At 39.8% G+C, this 16,274-nt stretch overlaps 1 protein-coding gene across 2 annotated transcripts; it reads right to left on the bottom strand.

Moving 5' to 3' along the window:
• Positions 1–201: 201 nt before the first annotated feature.
• SFT2D1 (SFT2 domain containing 1) lies at positions 202–16,071 on the bottom strand. 2 transcript variants are annotated; one of them, XM_042444590.1, is made up of 8 exons: positions 15,846–16,062; positions 11,075–11,161; positions 8,460–8,545; positions 6,981–7,062; positions 5,917–5,952; positions 4,022–4,080; positions 2,072–2,101; positions 202–852 (listed from the first exon to the last, which is right to left on the bottom strand). In XM_042444590.1, exons 1-8 carry the CDS (start codon positions 15,906–15,908, stop codon positions 813–815), a joined length of 483 nt encoding a protein of 160 aa, XP_042300524.1. In that variant the 5' UTR covers positions 15,909–16,062; the 3' UTR covers positions 202–812. The 2 variants fall into 2 exon arrangements, with proteins under 2 accessions (XP_042300524.1, XP_042300531.1); XM_042444597.1 differs by lacking the exon at positions 11,075–11,161 and having other exon boundaries at positions 15,846–16,071.
• Positions 16,072–16,274: the final 203 nt, after the last annotated feature.

Below are 16,274 nucleotides of genomic sequence, written 5' to 3'. Positions count from 1 at the left end.
TGTATAACTCCATGGTTTGTCACCACAAATATACAACTAATCCAATTGTGCCAGAAGAGTTTATGAGCCCAAGGACCAATAGTCATAATGCAGAGGGGGTCAGTGTGGAATTACAGGTAAACTGATATGCCACTTTTAAAAAGGAAATTGTTTTGTAAAGCATACTGTCTGTTACATTCACAAATTAAAGGAGTATCTCTATGGCATTTTAAAATAATTATATTTATTTTGTAATCACTGATTTAATATATTACTCATAAGCACTTTTTGTCAAGTATTTTTAAAGTATCACAGTATAAAAAGGTGGTTTTTAAAAAGCTTAAAAAGCTTAACAAAAAAGGTTCATGTATTTAAAAACAGTCTTACTACAAGTTCACAACCTTTCCATAGAATACAAGTTTAAACATTTCAGAGAGCTCCATTAGCTATAAATTTAATAAAATACTTCATTTTATAATATTAAAGGTCTTTGGAAAGCATATAACAAATAAAGCACAAAGAGGAAAGATAAATAGCAAAACCAAGACAAAAGTATTTACATACATTTTACCTGAAGGACAAAGGCTAATTTTGAGAGTAAATTATGTTAGCAGAATCTGATCCAACAGTTTTAAGACCATTATATGAGGTAAATAAATCATTAAGTATGCATTTAAGGTTTTACTGATATACAGGTGGTATGGGCATTTTTGTAAAAAAAAATTCTGCTAGCATAATTTAATCCCAATTGTGGAAGAAAGATTATCACCATTTCTGGAGCTGAAACAAGTAAACTTGGGAAAATGAAGTTGAAACATTCCTCTTTGTTCACTCTAACCTACGCACGATGTGAAGCATTTCATCACAGCATCCCTTTAAAGAAAAAATAAACAAACCATTTCACCATGAGTTTGTATGCCACTTTTTAATGTGCAAATTTATTAGCCCCCCCCTTATTAAATTAACTTTCATACTACATGACAATTGTGTAGTCTAGATCCATGTATTCCAAGAGCTCAAAATATTCTGTTATTTGGAGAAGACAATTTCACATTAATATATTTTCTACAAGTGACTACTCATAAAGAGTGGTTGGTCCAGTTCCCTGAGCCTCTGGTCTAAAGCCACAATCTTCATAACACTCTTGGGAATAAGATTTACTAAATTTAGTAGGACCTACTTCCAAGTATGATATTCAAATAAATTCAGAGGCAGCAACTTACTGGTCTTTATTTTCAAATGAATGCTACTTATCTGAAGTCTTACACATACTAAAAGTTTCCAGGACAAATATTATGGGAAAGTGCAATGAAGTCATTAGGCAAGTCCAACTTTTTCTTGGAACCAACCACACTGTTTTTCAAAAAATAAAAATAAAAAAATACCAGGACACCAATTTATATAATGGTATTTACAAACAGTAGTATGTTTTGTGTGAAGTCGAAGGCTTTCATGGCCAGTATCTGTAGTTTTTTGTGGGTTTTCTGGGCTGTGTGGCTCTTCCAGAACACGGCCACAGAGCCTGAAAAACCCACAAAAAACTAGTAGTATGTTTTGTTTTCAGAAATTATTTCAAAATGATATCCTATGCTCTAAGAAAGGGACTATAGAAGATGGGCAATCCCATGTGGGGTTGGATAGAAGCAGATGTTCCCCACTGTATCCTAAATTCCCCAGTGTGATGCTGTGGGAATATATTTTCTTCTGCTTTCTTTCTACCAGTTCATGGGTAGAATAGTTTGATTTGGGAATTTCCATGAGCAGAAACACTTCCAGCAGAAAATTCTAGGCAAAATAGGGCTTCCAGAGCAGATGGAGCATTCTTCCTTCCACGCTAAGGCCAAAAGAGGGGAAACCTCCAGCCCCTCATAACTTTACTGCCTAGGACTGTGTTCCTACCTGGGGTAAATCAATTATGGTGGGAGATTAGGTTCAGTTTAAGATCTGGTAGCAGTAGTAACACAAATGTTTTAAGATATGCTACATTATTTCACAAAAACAAATTCTAAAGAACTTTTTCTTGAAAGAATCTTTTTAATTAAAAATGCAAATTAATCACAAATTTTTGTGTGAGAAAAACAAATTGACTCACCTTGCATAAGGAATATATGACAGACTGTACCTGAAAGAGGAGAAAAATGTAACATGCTAGGTCATTTATCCTGTTTTAGTCAATCTTCAAGGAAGTCAGTCAAGTGTAAATAAATAAGATTAACTATTGAGATTATACATTTCAGAACGAAAGAGCTTTTAAAAGAACTGAACGTACTGCCAAGAGTTCCTGATTTGGTCTTCATTTCAGATTTTGTTGCATACACATTATTTGACTTCCCCAAAGAAGTCAAAGAAGTACAGACTAGTGCAATGCAAATACCCCCTCCCCCTCAAAATAAACCCAGCCAGAGAAAACAATACATTTTATTGATTTATACATTCCATACAGGAAAGAACATTAAAAGCCCTAAGCACTCTTAATTTGAGGGAAATTAATATGCAATAAGAACATCAAAACAGCTCTGCTCAGTCAAACAACTGTTTCTCTTTAATAATCAAGCAGATGATCCTGAGAAGCTGACAAGCAGGACTTGAAAGTGATAGCTTTCTCACATAAGTGCCCTTCAGCAATTTATTCAGTGGTACATTCTCTTGACAATGAATTTCCGAAGAGCTACAGTCACAGGTGGATCTAGTATACCCTGATTTCTTTCTTTTTTTGCCTTCTAAGTAAACGGTCATTACTGTGCCTTATGGCAGCAAAGCCCATGAATTATATACTGTGTGAAGTAATGTTTTATTGTGTGTCTATTGCTAGTTTTTTTTGGGTGATACCAAATTCTGCTATTATGAGAGAGTTTTATTTATTTCATGTCTTATTTTGTACACTTTCTGTTATGTTCCCCCCTGAAAGCTTTAGCCATTCCTTGTTTGATTTAAGCTCAAAGCACTGAAGAAGATGCATACCTTTTTTGCACCTTTTCAAATTCCAATATCCTTTTGTGAGAAAGAGCAGCCAGAACTGTATACAATATTCTCAATACATTTACAATACAGATGTGTATGCAGGCATTATAGTCCTAGCAGTCTTACTTTAAATCTCTTTTCCTCAATTGCTACACATTATGACTTCAAAATGTTTCTTGCCAGTACAATCAATGTATGCGTGAAGCATATTGTATATGTTTCCCTAGCCTGCATCATTTTACACTTGCTTAGAGAATCCCTCTCTTACCTCAATTTCAAGCTGAAGACAACTAAAGCATTCATCCTCTATACTATTTACATTCCCCACTGGGAAAAAGCTTGGGGGGGGGGAATCCTACTTTTGAGTTCCAAGATAACTGGGATTTCTCTATCTGAGTCTCATCCTCTAAAGTGGAAGACATGAGACATGGCTGGGGAAGAATAGAATTCTGGAGCATGAAGAGGGCATACTAGGCCCACTGTGAACCAGATAGGGCTGCCAAATATTTCATTTGGTAAAATGAAAAAAGCATTACAAGTGGGTACCTCAAAATGCTTCTCTTTTATGAAACGTAATTCTACATCAAAGATACTTTAGAATAAATCTAACTCTCCTTCCAGTGAGAATGTAGTAAAAAAAAGTGGTGGGCAAGGTGGGTTTTTTTGAGAGGGGGGGGGTGTCTCTTCATTATTAGTATTTTATCACTCATGAGTTCCTGACAACTTGCCAAGGAAACCTAGGACTTCCCAGAACATAATTCCAAAACCAATTATGTACATATATGTGCTGGTTTATAACCGTAATAATGATAAAGATAATAAGGATGAAATATGTACATATATACATTTATTATTTAGTACCACTCAAGATGTTGAAACGTTACAGAAGAGAGCAGCTCTATGTGTGAAACAAATTTTGATTTTTGTCCCTTGTAATAAGGGGATGAGATACATTTTTAGAAGATCACAAAACAATCAAATGACTATAGTACACTAGCATGGTTTGCAATATCACCTACCTAGTACCACAAAATAGCTTTATATTACAGTAGGAAGTGATAAAAAGTTTTCAGAGTCTTACCAGGTCATTGCCAAGAACTGCATAATGCAAAACAGCACCGCTAGCCCTTTTTTATGCCACTAAGGAAAATAAGATAAATACAATTAACTTGGTGCTGTGTTTATATCAACAAGTATAATTAGTAACTCCAATAGCCTGTTGATCTTGAAGAAGAAACACACACTGCTTCTTTATTACACTAGACAGAATAAACATAATCTCAGATCTATTAATGCATGCAGGCTTAAGTGGCATGTACTGAAAATCTGTGTATTTTTAATTGGAGGTAATTTCCATTAAAGTCAATGGGGCAGGCCCTGGTAGCTCTATGAACTCCTCAGTCTGTCACCTGCGCATCTAGACTAAACATCAATGTTAGTTATAGGCTGTTTGGGGGCACAAGCCCTGGGTTCCATGCCACCATGTCACAAAAGTGTGTACAGTGGTACCCCGGGATACGAATGCGCCGGGTTACGAATTTTTCGGGATACGAAAAAATCCCATAGGGATTTATTGCTTCGGCTTACGAAGGTTTCTTCGGGTTACGAAAAAAACCGCGGCGCTATTTTCCGCCACCGGAGGGCAGCAGAGAGCTATTTTTCCATTAGCGCCTATGGGAATTCGGCTTACGAAGGTATTTCGGGTTACGAAATTAACCGCGGAACGAATTAATTTCGTAACCCGGGGTACCACTGTACTGAAACATACCACTTGGGCTCAGCTGACACACAAAACGGCAAAGGTTGTTTAGCCTTTTTTTGTTTGTTTAAACAAAAATGGTTAAATGGACTGATCTCCAGATTGTATGTAAATAACTGGTAATTACACGGAAATTGCAAAGGGCAAGGTGTTATTAGAGTTAATCCTGTTATTTCTGGAGCTTACATCTAAATACCCAGACTGAGGTTCCATTTAGGAGTCTCAACAAAAGGAGTTTTAGTATCTTGGTTTGAAAGTAAATGAGGGCCAGGGACCAGGGAGTTGTAGCCTGCAACAATTTGTAAGTGTCACAAATGTTTAACACATATTTTTGGTGAATATGAAAACTGGATGTTATTGGCTAACGCAACCCAGTGGTGCTTAAATCCGATGCAGGCCTTTTCAATAGTATAGCATCCTGTAGACCAGTGATGATGAACCCAAACTAAAAGACCTTCCAGCACCAGGTATTACCTTGTACCACGGGTGGTACTTCCAAGGTGGGAGGGTGGGACTTCTTCCCCCCACCCTCCCAGGCCTTCAACTGCCTCTCCAGAGACAGGTGAAAGCCTTGGTGGCTTCCCCCAACCCCTCAGGCTTTCAAGCTGTCTCTGGAGAGGCAGATGAAGATGCAAGGGCAGCCAGGAAGGAGGAGAAACAGACGTGTGCCTTTTCCTTTTCCTCCTCCTCCTGCACCCTCCCGGGCCTTCTGCTGCCTCTCTGGAGGCATCTGAAAGCCTGAGATGGCCAGGAAGGAGGAGGAACAGATGCGCACCTTTCCCTCCTCTTCCTCGCATGCCAAAAAAAAATGGCTTCACGTGCCATTTCTGGCATGTGTGCCACAGGTTTGCCATCATGGCTGTAGACCATTAAATTGATACATAATTATTTTTGTTTTGTTTTGTAAATAAGTTATATATAACCCATGGCTTGAATAGAACACAATTAAAAACACATTTAAGTTTGTGTTAACACTAGATTCAAGGACTACAGAGTTCAATTAAAAAAATTGTGCCCTTTAAGAGATTTTGGACTTCAGCTCCCAGAAGCCTGAATCATGTAGGCTAATAGTCTGGGATTATGGGAACTGAAGTCTAAAATCCCTTAAAGAGTACAGTTTGGGGACCACTGAATTAGATAAAATGAACCTTACTGTCACAGCTTCTAATATTAAATTAATTCATAACCATGAAGCACAAAACTTTAATGCTACTTACCCAGAATACAGCACACAGGGTGAGTATAAAAGAGAACTGAAGAAGGAAAAAGTGTGTCAAATTGGCATATACTTCAGGTATTGTTTATGCAACATTACTCCAGTAAAACTGCCATATGCAAAATCTAACAAAGTTCCCTTTATTTTCAAGGATGTTTTGCTGTTTCATAGCTTTCTGAAAGATTTATAACCACCACCACCCACCACCCACCCCCGGCTCATCTCTAACAGACCTTATGAAGGGAAGGTTCATTTCAACATCAAAAGCATTAATAAATAATAATAATAAAACTTTTATTTGTATCCCGCTTTTTTGTGACGAGACAATCAAAGCGGCTCACAACACATTAAAATCCACATTTACAACATTATGTCCCAAACCCCTCCCCCTTAAAACAGGATTAAATATGTTACAATTAAAATATCTATTAAAAACACATTAAAAATATAACAAGGACAGAGTGGTGGGCTAATACATGATGTGAGGGGCATTCATTCTGTGGCTGGGCATTTTTATTCAGGAAAGGCCTGCTGGAAGAGATCCGTCTTGACAGCTTTTTTAAAGCTATCTAAACTGGCAATTTGACGGATCTCATCCGGCAGGCCGTTCCAGTCTGGAAGCAATTGCAGAGAAGGCCCTCTGGGAGGGCGCAGTTAGTTTGGTTTTTAAAGGCTGCAATAGATTCCTCCCAGAGGACCTGAGGGTGCGGGACGGATTATATGGGAGCAGGAGATCCCTCAAATAGGTTGGGCCCAAGCCATGTACGGCTTGAAAGGTTATAAGCAATTTCTGGATTATTTATTCTGCTTATACAGTACAAATAAATTCAATGTTTATCACCATCTTTATATACAATATACCAAATTTTCACTTCCAAGTACAAACCAATCTACTCTACGGAACAGAGAAATTGCCTTTTGTCTTTTTGATTTTAAACATCTTCTCAGTGATTTATGACATTATGAACCAATATCAATTCTTACACATTCCTATTACTAACCTTGTCAGGAGCCACTCAACATTATGCTCTGTTGTTTTCAAGGAGTGAAGCAGAATTCACTTACCAGCATAATAATTGTCACAATTAATCTTGTTGGCTCAAACATCTTTTTCAGCTGCTTCACAGGACCCATCAAGAAGCAAGTACTGGTTTGGAACAAAGGAAAGAATGTCCATGTCAACTATTAAATGACCCAAAATAACTTGTGTTATTTTGACTGCATATTGCTTAAAGGATGACTAGGATCAAGAGTGGGCAAAGGGAGGAAAAGTAAGTTCAGAATTCTCAAGAGGGAATAAATGAGTGCTATGAAGAGCAAAGAGGAGCTCTTTTTGGAGGAATAAAAACTGTCCTATAACCAAAAAAAATGTGAAAATAGTTTAAGCATCCCATTCTTCCAGCATGAGTGTGGATTGTTCATGCTGGGGGACAAAGCTTCAGATGTATGAAATTCCAGCTAAATGTAAAATTTTACAAACAAGAGTTCATGTAGCATTTCTTATTTAAACGTTATTAGAATTATCAATTATTTAAATGACTGAAACTCTGTATGGTTACACTTAGCACAGTATTACAGTGGATCCTTGTTATACGCTGGGGTTTGGTTCCAAGATCCCCCGTGTATAACAAAATCCGTGTATGCTCAAGTCCCATTAAGTATAATGACATAGCAAAATGGTGTCCCTAATAAAAAATGGAACATCAAAGTAAATTTATACTTTTTTGGAACATTTTCAAACCGTGTATGCTTAAATCCGTGTATAAAAAATCCGTGTATAAGAAGGGCCGACTGTAGTTGCCAAAAAAACCCTGCCTACTCGCCATCTGGATTTAGGACATGTTAGTAAACTAAGGACACACTACTGTCAATCGACAGAGCTCTTATTTTGAAACAACAAAATGGTTTTCTAATTTTTAAAGAGCCTATCTGCGCTGCAAACAGTAGTTCAAGCTTAATTACTGAGCGAAAGAGACATCATTTATATGATATTTTACTGGGACAAAGAGAAACAGCAGAAGTTATTGCTCAATAGAGCAGCAGTACAAATACTATGAAACTAAAATTCTTGACTAACAAAAATACTGTTGGAGTAAACTACTCAGTTTTGAAAAAATATGTGCACACAACCTTATACCAGCTTTCCCCAACTTGATACCATCCATATACCTGGGCTATCATTTCCACTATCCACTGCCAGCCCAGAAAGTGATACGAATTGCATCCAATACCTTTGAAGAGCAATACAAGTGAACACTAATCTAAATGCATCCTCTCGATCTACCCCCCATTCCTTCTTGCCTAGTTATGTGATGTCTCAATATTTTCTGACACTAGAGTTATCTAGGACTTATTTAATATAAGACTCATCTTTCCTGTACTGTAATGATGTGTATGTTTTTATTAGGGACTTTTTATTATGTGTATGTTTTAAAAATAGCATACTCAGTATTCAAAAATTTTAGTTTTGCAGTTCTCGCCAAATGAAGTAGGTGTACAGACATGAATCATTTAAAAATAATCATGGAACAAATCCTTCCATACCTGGCTAAAGCAGCAATATTTCCTAATGTGTAGAATACTGCAAAGAGTTTCATACCACCGCCTGGGAGCCAGAGCATTGTCGTCCCCTGGACAAAATAAAGGCAGTTGCAAACTTAATCTGTGCAGTGAAGTCTAAACAGAAGACTCTTAAATTTCTATGAAAGAAATACAGCAGTAAACCTCTAGCATGTTGTTCTATTACCCTCTACTGGCAATTGGATATAATGGAGTTAAAAACGGTCTCTAAGAGGTTAGCAGCAAAAAAATTAAATATTTGGATCTAGTAAAAAGGTACATAGAAAACACACTATAAAATTCTATAAAAATTCTATAGCAATTAGAAAAAGAGCTAAAATGTAATTATTTGTTTTATTCAATTTTTTTAAATGTCTGTTAGATTCATTTTAGTGAGAAATGCAGGATACCAATCTAAATAACTAACTAACTGCACAAGACAATTTGATACACATACTTAGAATTACGAGGCAAATAATTAAATTTGTTGTTGTGTGCCTTCCAGTTGTTTCCAACTTATGGCAGTCCTATTATGGAGTTTTTCTGGTAAGATTTGTTTACAGGAGGTTGCCTCCAAAATAAGGAACAGAATATGAAAAATAATTCTCATGTGATCTCATTAGATACATCCTGAAGACCTGGTAGGATATGGAAAGACCTGTTACTGCTATAGAGGAACACTAAGTCTTGGAGAAGGGTGGTATGTGTTTGTTTTGGGAAACAAAGGGACCTGGTTAGACAGAACTAGGTATCTGGACAGAGTAAGGCTAAAGTGGTACCTCGGGATACGAAATACCCAGGTTACGAAATTTTCGGGATACGAAAAAATCCCATAAGAAATAATTGTTCCGGGTTACGAATGTTTTTTCGGGTTACGAAAAAACTTTTGGTGCTTTTCGGCGCTATTTTACACGGAATCGCGGCTTTTCCCCATTAGCGCCTATGGCATTTCGGCTTACGAAGGCTTTTCGGGTTACGAAAGCGGCCGCGGAACGAATTACTTTCGTAACCCGAGGCACCACTGTAATGCTCTTGGAAATCCTAACTTAGCTAGTTCACTAGTGAAAACTAGTTGTCAACAGGAATACAATTTTTCCAAGGCAAGGTGGCTCATAGCAAAGAAGCAAGTCAAACCAGAACTGGCTCTTTTTGTTGTTTATTTATTTATACCCAGGTGATCTCCCATAACTGAAAGTTGCTTACAACGTAAAAGAACAATACAATTAAACCATACGAAAAGTGAACATTAGAACATTATGAAACAATTCACAGTATTAAAACAATCCAAAACTCCAGTTAAAAAGAATAAAATAAAAAGATAAAACGTTATTAAAAATTGTTCCTTTTCAAGCAATATAGTATCCCCAGCACCCTCTTTAAAAACTTTGTTTTAAAATCGCATTGGAATAAAAAAGGGTTTTCTCTGCCAACAGAAGGATACCAAGGAGGGAACCACTCTGGCTTCCCTAGGATGGCAGTTCCAGAGTCTAGGAGCAGCCACTGAGAAGGTCCTTGCTTGCATCCCCACCATCCATGCTTGTAACGGTGGTGGGACTGAATGAAGGGCTCCTCCTGATGATTTCTGGCTTATACAAGGAAATACAGTCTTCCACACAGCCTGGACTTGAGACATATAGGGCTTTACAGGTCCCTCATGGGTCTGGCATTAGCTAGACCAGTAAGATTTCAGCAAGAACTGATTTGAATCAATGCCAGGACAGAAACAAGACAAGGAACCAATAAGAACTAGGTAATGAAACCCTGAGAGTACATAATATTTTAAAACCAAGACATAAATGACAGAAAATGGGAATTGTTTAGCCATGGTGTATACAGGTATCTTAAAGAGTGGAAAGAAAAATAGGCATCCTTTCAATGGAGGCTGCAAAAGCCCCAACGCTAATCAAGACCTAGACTTCCTGTTATATTGCACCAGTGGGATATTGGATCCTCCTCAGTTGCAGAACGCCTGAGGGTATGAGGCTCTTTGCCTTGCTGTATTCATAGCAACTGCCTGATTTATGGTCCTTAAGTACTTTTCCCACTGTGAGGAACCATTCTTAATGGCTACTGTAACATAACAGTTATCCTGCCAGTTTCTCAGCCCTCCCTATGAGACTCAATAACCTTGGATTTTGTTCAGCTTTTCCTCTTCAGCCCTCCACACTGACCCCCTATGGGACCAATCACTAGTCTTTCAAGGCAGCAAAATATATGGGAAAGGCAAATGATAAAATTTCAAGTGAAAAGCAGTGTACCTAACACACACTGTTACACGCAGTTCCTACACAATCATAATCTCCAGGAACAGTGCCTATTTGAATGGCTTTCCCACACAAAAGACACCCTGTACATGCTTCACACAGATATGATTGTTTGTCAGGGACATGGAGATTCAGATGTAAAAAATATTCCAACATCCACTGCCTTATTTTCATTTTGAAGTGGTAAAGTGCCATGAAGACAGTACTAAGCATTTTTTTGAACAAGGAAACAGACCATTTATCTAACTTGAAGAACTGATGCATCTGTGCAACATTCGTCCCAGAACAGAAAGGAAAGACAGGTATAAACATAAGCTCAAAAAACTATATACTTACAAGAATAGAACACAAAATGCCACCTACAAAACAGATGGCAAACCATTTCACTCGAGTACTAAAACTAAGAGATGACGCATCAAACACCTTTGGGTGAAAAAAAGAAGAAAGTGAATTTTATTAAGAGAACAAATTAGTCTTTACCATACCCATTGTAAAGGCCAATAAAGATGTATTGCCCTTATCAGGGAAAAATGATTCAAACAAACAATGTTTCTAAGTAAGGAGATAATCTCTGCTGGTCAAATTATTTTGAGAGCACAAAGCCTGTCCCAACTGTGGCTTGGATAGAAAGGTGCCATTATGGAAAACTCTCTTCATCTCACTAAAGTGGAATGAAGCTGTGCAAGACAGGTGATCCCACTAGCAATTTAAATCATGATTTAAATCATGTGAATAACTAAGTAAGAGCACACATGGTATCTAAGGTTAAATATTTATTTCCAGTGCTATAGTATTTTTATTATACTACTTTTCTATATATATATCCCCACCCCCAGACGAAAGTAGATATAACATTTTTCTCTCTCATAAAAATCCGAAAGTGTTCTGTCTGAGAAGCATTATCAGGTGCTGGTAGGAGGTTGAGGACATATGGATATGCACACACACACACATGCTCTCTCCCTCTCTCAGCATGAATCCCCACTCCACTCAGTTTCTTGAAGCCTAGTGATCATTTCCATCTCTCATCAGTCACCAATAAGTGTTATTAACAGTGATCCAGGAAAACAAGGAACAGCTACCTATCCCATCATGGGGGGACACACAGGGAGCAAATGAAGCCTACAGATTCTGAACCCCTGTTCTAGACCGCATGCTTTTGCTTTAAAAAGGGCAACAAAAATATATTTAGCCATGAGATTGGAACTTTCAAGAAGCAAAAGCTAGAAAATACTAGATAGAACTCTTTAGCTTTATGCAAAAAGGAAGCATTCTTGTTTGCTTTGAGCAAGTTGCTGCCTTGGGCTGTTAGAAATCATAAAAACAGGAATAAACAAGATCAGTCAGATGGGCACAATGGATGGCTCTCCAAGTGCTATAAAATGCGCCATTTCCTGGAGGTAGGAGCTACACTCTTCATTGCAGGAAGAAACAGTTCCTGCCCTACTCAGTCCTATCATTCCCACATCAGAACTATGCAGGAATTAGCATGCCATATGTATCGTGTTTGAGCTCTCCCCCACCCCCCATTAATTATTTTATGTCAATCAGGTCTGAGATTATATGTCTGCTTTGATTTTAGTTAGGCTAAAAAAAAGAAATGTACAATATTTATGTTTTTTTACTAAGCAAGGAGCACAAGACCATTGGCAATTATTAATAAGTGGAAAATGTGCATATCCCCTGGTTATTTCTCATCCATTTCCTTCCTGAGGAAAACTGTACCAAAAAGAGATAGTAGCATTGACTCTAGCCAGTCCCCACCCTTAATTCTTCCAACTCTTATGGAAAACTAGATATTGGTTTTGGCATTGGCCCAATGACTGAAGACAAACTTTGAATGGTCTTAACAGTCTTAATAAATAGCTAAAACTTTCAAAATGTATGACCACCTAACTTACCTTTCCTGATCCAACTCTTTATCCTTATATAGGCAGCAAGGAGGGAAAAATAACAATTCAACAATAATATCAAGTGAAAAAAGGCACCCATATTTCAGAGCAGAGATTCCACTGGAGCAAATGTTTTGGAAAAATAAAACCAGAAACTACTAGAACCTTGCCTCACTGAAGCATCCAAAGGCATTGCAAGAAAACATACAATGCAAGCCTGTTACAACTTAAATGAGTTTTTCCAAGAATAAATAACCATGTGGATATAGGCGATCTGACAGATGCTGTTAACTTCAGATCTGATCCCAATAGGTGAACGAAGTTTATCCTTTGCATCTCCCTCCTGCAGTCCACCCCTCAGGTCTATTATCATAACCCTAACAGATCTGGATGGTCCTGAGGGGGCTGTATTTAGATAGCATTTGGTTGATTAGCTGGTGGAAGGACACAAACAGGCAGAATGGATGAGCATTTTATTTAAAGAATTTATTGGTTACCTGTCAACCCACCTGATAATGTACAACAGATAAAAACATTTCAAGTAAACACATAATATCATAAACCCTCACTGCTGATTATGGGTGTATCCACACTGCAGAATTAAAGCAGTTTGACACCATAACTGCCATGATTCTATTATATAGAATCCTAGGATTTGTAGTCTGGTGAGGTATTCACCTTGGCCTTGGAGAGAGAGAAGAGGCAGGCACAGCTCCACCATGCCTAGGCCAAAAGGAAGATGAAAGGCCCTTCTTTCATCTTCATTGTTAGCCCCTGGCTTTAAAAACAGGCACAGCTTCACCATGCCTACACCCAGAGGAAGATGAAAGGCCCTTCCTCCATCTTATCTGCTATTAGTAGCCCCAGAGCCAGAGGAAAGATACTCCCTCTATCTTAACTGTCACTGTCCTTATCTTGGAGGGAGAGGAGAGGCAGGCACAGCTCCACCGTGTGTAGCCCCAGAGGAAGATGAATGGCCTTGCCTCCATCTTAACTGCCACCACCATGGCCTTGGATGGAAAGAAGAAATGGTAATATGTATTGGACTTGATCACCTTTCCCACTGACATTCCCTTCCCCTTTTGTGTCATGTCTTTTTAGATTGTAAGCCTTAGGGCAGGTAACTGTCCAATTAGCAACCAGTAAACCACTCTGTGAGCCTCTGTGGGTGAAGAGCAGGGTATAAATAAATACACTCATCCCTCCCAATTTGTGGGGGATCTGTTCCGGATTCCCCCTCCCCCAATCAGAAATATAGCAGATATTCAAATTCCATTGATTATAATGGGGCACACTTCTACATGCACCCCATTATGTCCTTCCTTGCTTGTTGTCCACGAAAGACCAAAGCACAGCTCCCAAGTCAATGAATGGGGAGGGACAAGTGTACTCTAAATAAACATTCAACTTGGTTTGTGAGAGAGCTCTGACAGGGACAACGCTGTTGGGTCGTTACACACAGAGTAGTGTATACAAATTCACCTTGATAATGAGGAGGAGGACACGAAGTGGTGGTGCTCCCTTAACATTGGCAAGTTAATTCAGAAGGGGTTTGCCATTGTCATCCTCTGAGGCTGGCTGCTACAACTCCTCCAATTAGGGAGCCAGGAGCAGCATAGTGTTTTTAGTGTTGGATCAGGCCTCAGGAGTTCATGGTTCCATTCCCAGCTTGGCCATAAAACCCAGCAGGTGACCCAGGGCAAATCACATACTCTCAGCCTCAAGAGATGGCAATGGCAAACTTCTTCTGAACCAAGGTGCCCAGACATCCTTCTTTTCTAGGCTGTGTCCTTCATTTCAACCTTCTGTCCAGGAGGAATCCTAAAAGGTACTCCATTCTGAGCACAAGTAAAGCTCTAAAACACATTGCTGAAATAATCCAGTTTGAAACCACTTGAGCTTCCCTGGCTCAATGCCAGGGAATCCTGGGAATTGTAGTTTTGTGAGACATTTAGCCTTCTGTCAGAGAGCTCTGGTGCCAGAATAAACTGCAGGAACCAGGGCAGTTAAGGAGATATCAAAATGGATTATTTCTGCAGTGTGTTTTGGACCTAAGAGCAAGAACTTATATTTACCTTAGTGTTTCTAGCTTTGATTTGGTCAGGTCCTTCATTTTTCTTTGGATGTCCTACGTTTTACGGTGCCTTGTCCTCCTCTGAGGTTAGGACATCTGGTCACTCTTGCTCTGAACAAATGTTACCAAGAAAACCCTTAAGTAAGAGGGTCACCATAAGTGAGAAACAATTTGAAGGCACACACACACACACAAAAAACCAACTCTTGCCAGTTGTGATCCGAAGCGGGGTGGGCTTCAAAAGTCTGTCAAGATGTCATAACTACAAAGGAGGACAAGGCACCAGAAAACGTAGCATGCTCAAGAAAAAATGTAGAATGTGTCCGAATAAAAGCAAAAGACACTCATAGAAGCATAGTACATTCCTGCTTCTTAGTGATGCTCCAAATGGAGGACTTTGGGGAATTCTTCCTGGAGAGAAGAACGCTGAAATGTAAGTCCTAGAAATGTAGGTTCTGGAAAAGGAGGATGTCTGGTCACCCTGGGAAGGAAGAAAGAAAAGAAAGAAGGGAGGGAGGGAGGAAGGGAAGAAAAGGGAGGGAGGGATGGAGGGAAAGAAAAGGAAGGAAGGAAGGAAGGTAGGTAAGTAGGAAGGAAGGATGGAAGGAAGGAAGGAAAGAAAAAAGAAGGGAGGGAGGGAAAGAAGAAAGGAAGGAAGGAAGAGGGAGGGAGGGAGGGAATAAGAAGAAAACAAGGAAGGAAAGGAAGGAAGGAGGGAGGGAGGGAAAGAGAAGGAAGGAGGATGAGAAAGAAGGAGGGAAGGAAGAAAGGAAGGTGACCAGATGTCATCACTACAAAGGAGGACAAGGCACCGCAAAACGTAGGACATCCCCCCCCCCAAAAAAAAAGTAGGATATGGTCAATAACTGCAGAAATGTAGGTCCTTGCTTCGTAGTGATGTTCCAAATGGAGGACATTTTAGAACTGGTCCTGGAGAGAAGGAGGCTGAAACGTAGGGCATGGCCTGGGAAAGGAGGGCGCGCCTGGCCCCCCGGTTCAGAGGAGCGTTGCCACTGCCTTCCCTGAGGAGGAGGCTGAGGGAGCGTGACTTGCCCAGGGTCACCAGCCAGAGCCCGGGGCAGAAGGCTGAAGCGTAGTGGGGAAAGGGGGGCGGCGGGGGCAGTGCCCTCTCCCTTCCCACCTGCGCCGTGAGCCCCTGCTCCTCGTCGTCCTGCCCGCTCAGCACCCGCCGGAGCTTCTCCATGGCCGCCAGGGCCAACGCTCAGCACTTTCGCTTCGCCTCGCTCTCCCTCCGCTCCGCTCGGCCAGTCAGAGAAGAGCACACCGGAAGTCACGAGTCGAGGAAAACCGGAAACACCTTCGCCCAGGCAATCAGTGTCCCCTGTTCCCCGCTCACGCGCCGCCGCCATTTTGTCCCTTCCCTGTGGCTGACCGACCGGCCCCTTTAGGCCACGCCCCTCCTGGGCCTGGTTGAGCCTCTGGGCCTCCAGATATTTTAGACTCCAACTCCCAGGAATCCCAGTCAGTGTGTTCATTGTTCAGGAATTCTGGGAGTTGAAGTCTCAAAAAAACCCTAGAGGCCCAAAGGTTGACATTGAAAGCCACTGCT

The sequence above is a fragment of the Sceloporus undulatus genome, chromosome 1 (assembly GCF_019175285.1).
Source record: "Sceloporus undulatus isolate JIND9_A2432 ecotype Alabama chromosome 1, SceUnd_v1.1, whole genome shotgun sequence".
Lineage (NCBI taxonomy): Eukaryota > Metazoa > Chordata > Lepidosauria > Squamata > Phrynosomatidae > Sceloporus > Sceloporus undulatus.
The sequence above is the reverse complement of the archived record's forward strand: the minus strand, read 5'-3'. Positions and strand labels throughout refer to the sequence as shown.

Bases quoted from the DNA above. Each gene is read 5' to 3' on its own strand.
- SFT2D1 (XM_042444590.1), bottom strand. From the start codon at position 15,908: ATGGAGAAGCTCCGGCGGGTGCTGAGCGGGCAGGACGACGAGGAGCAG. The intron at 7,063-8,459 runs GTATGGAAGGAT...GTTCCAAACCAG, and splicing joins AATATTGCTGCTTTAGCCAG to TACTTGCTTCTTGATGGGTC. The intron at 5,953-6,980 runs GTAAGTGAATTC...TTCCTTCTTCAG, and splicing joins TTGTGACAATTATTATGCTG to TTCTCTTTTATACTCACCCT.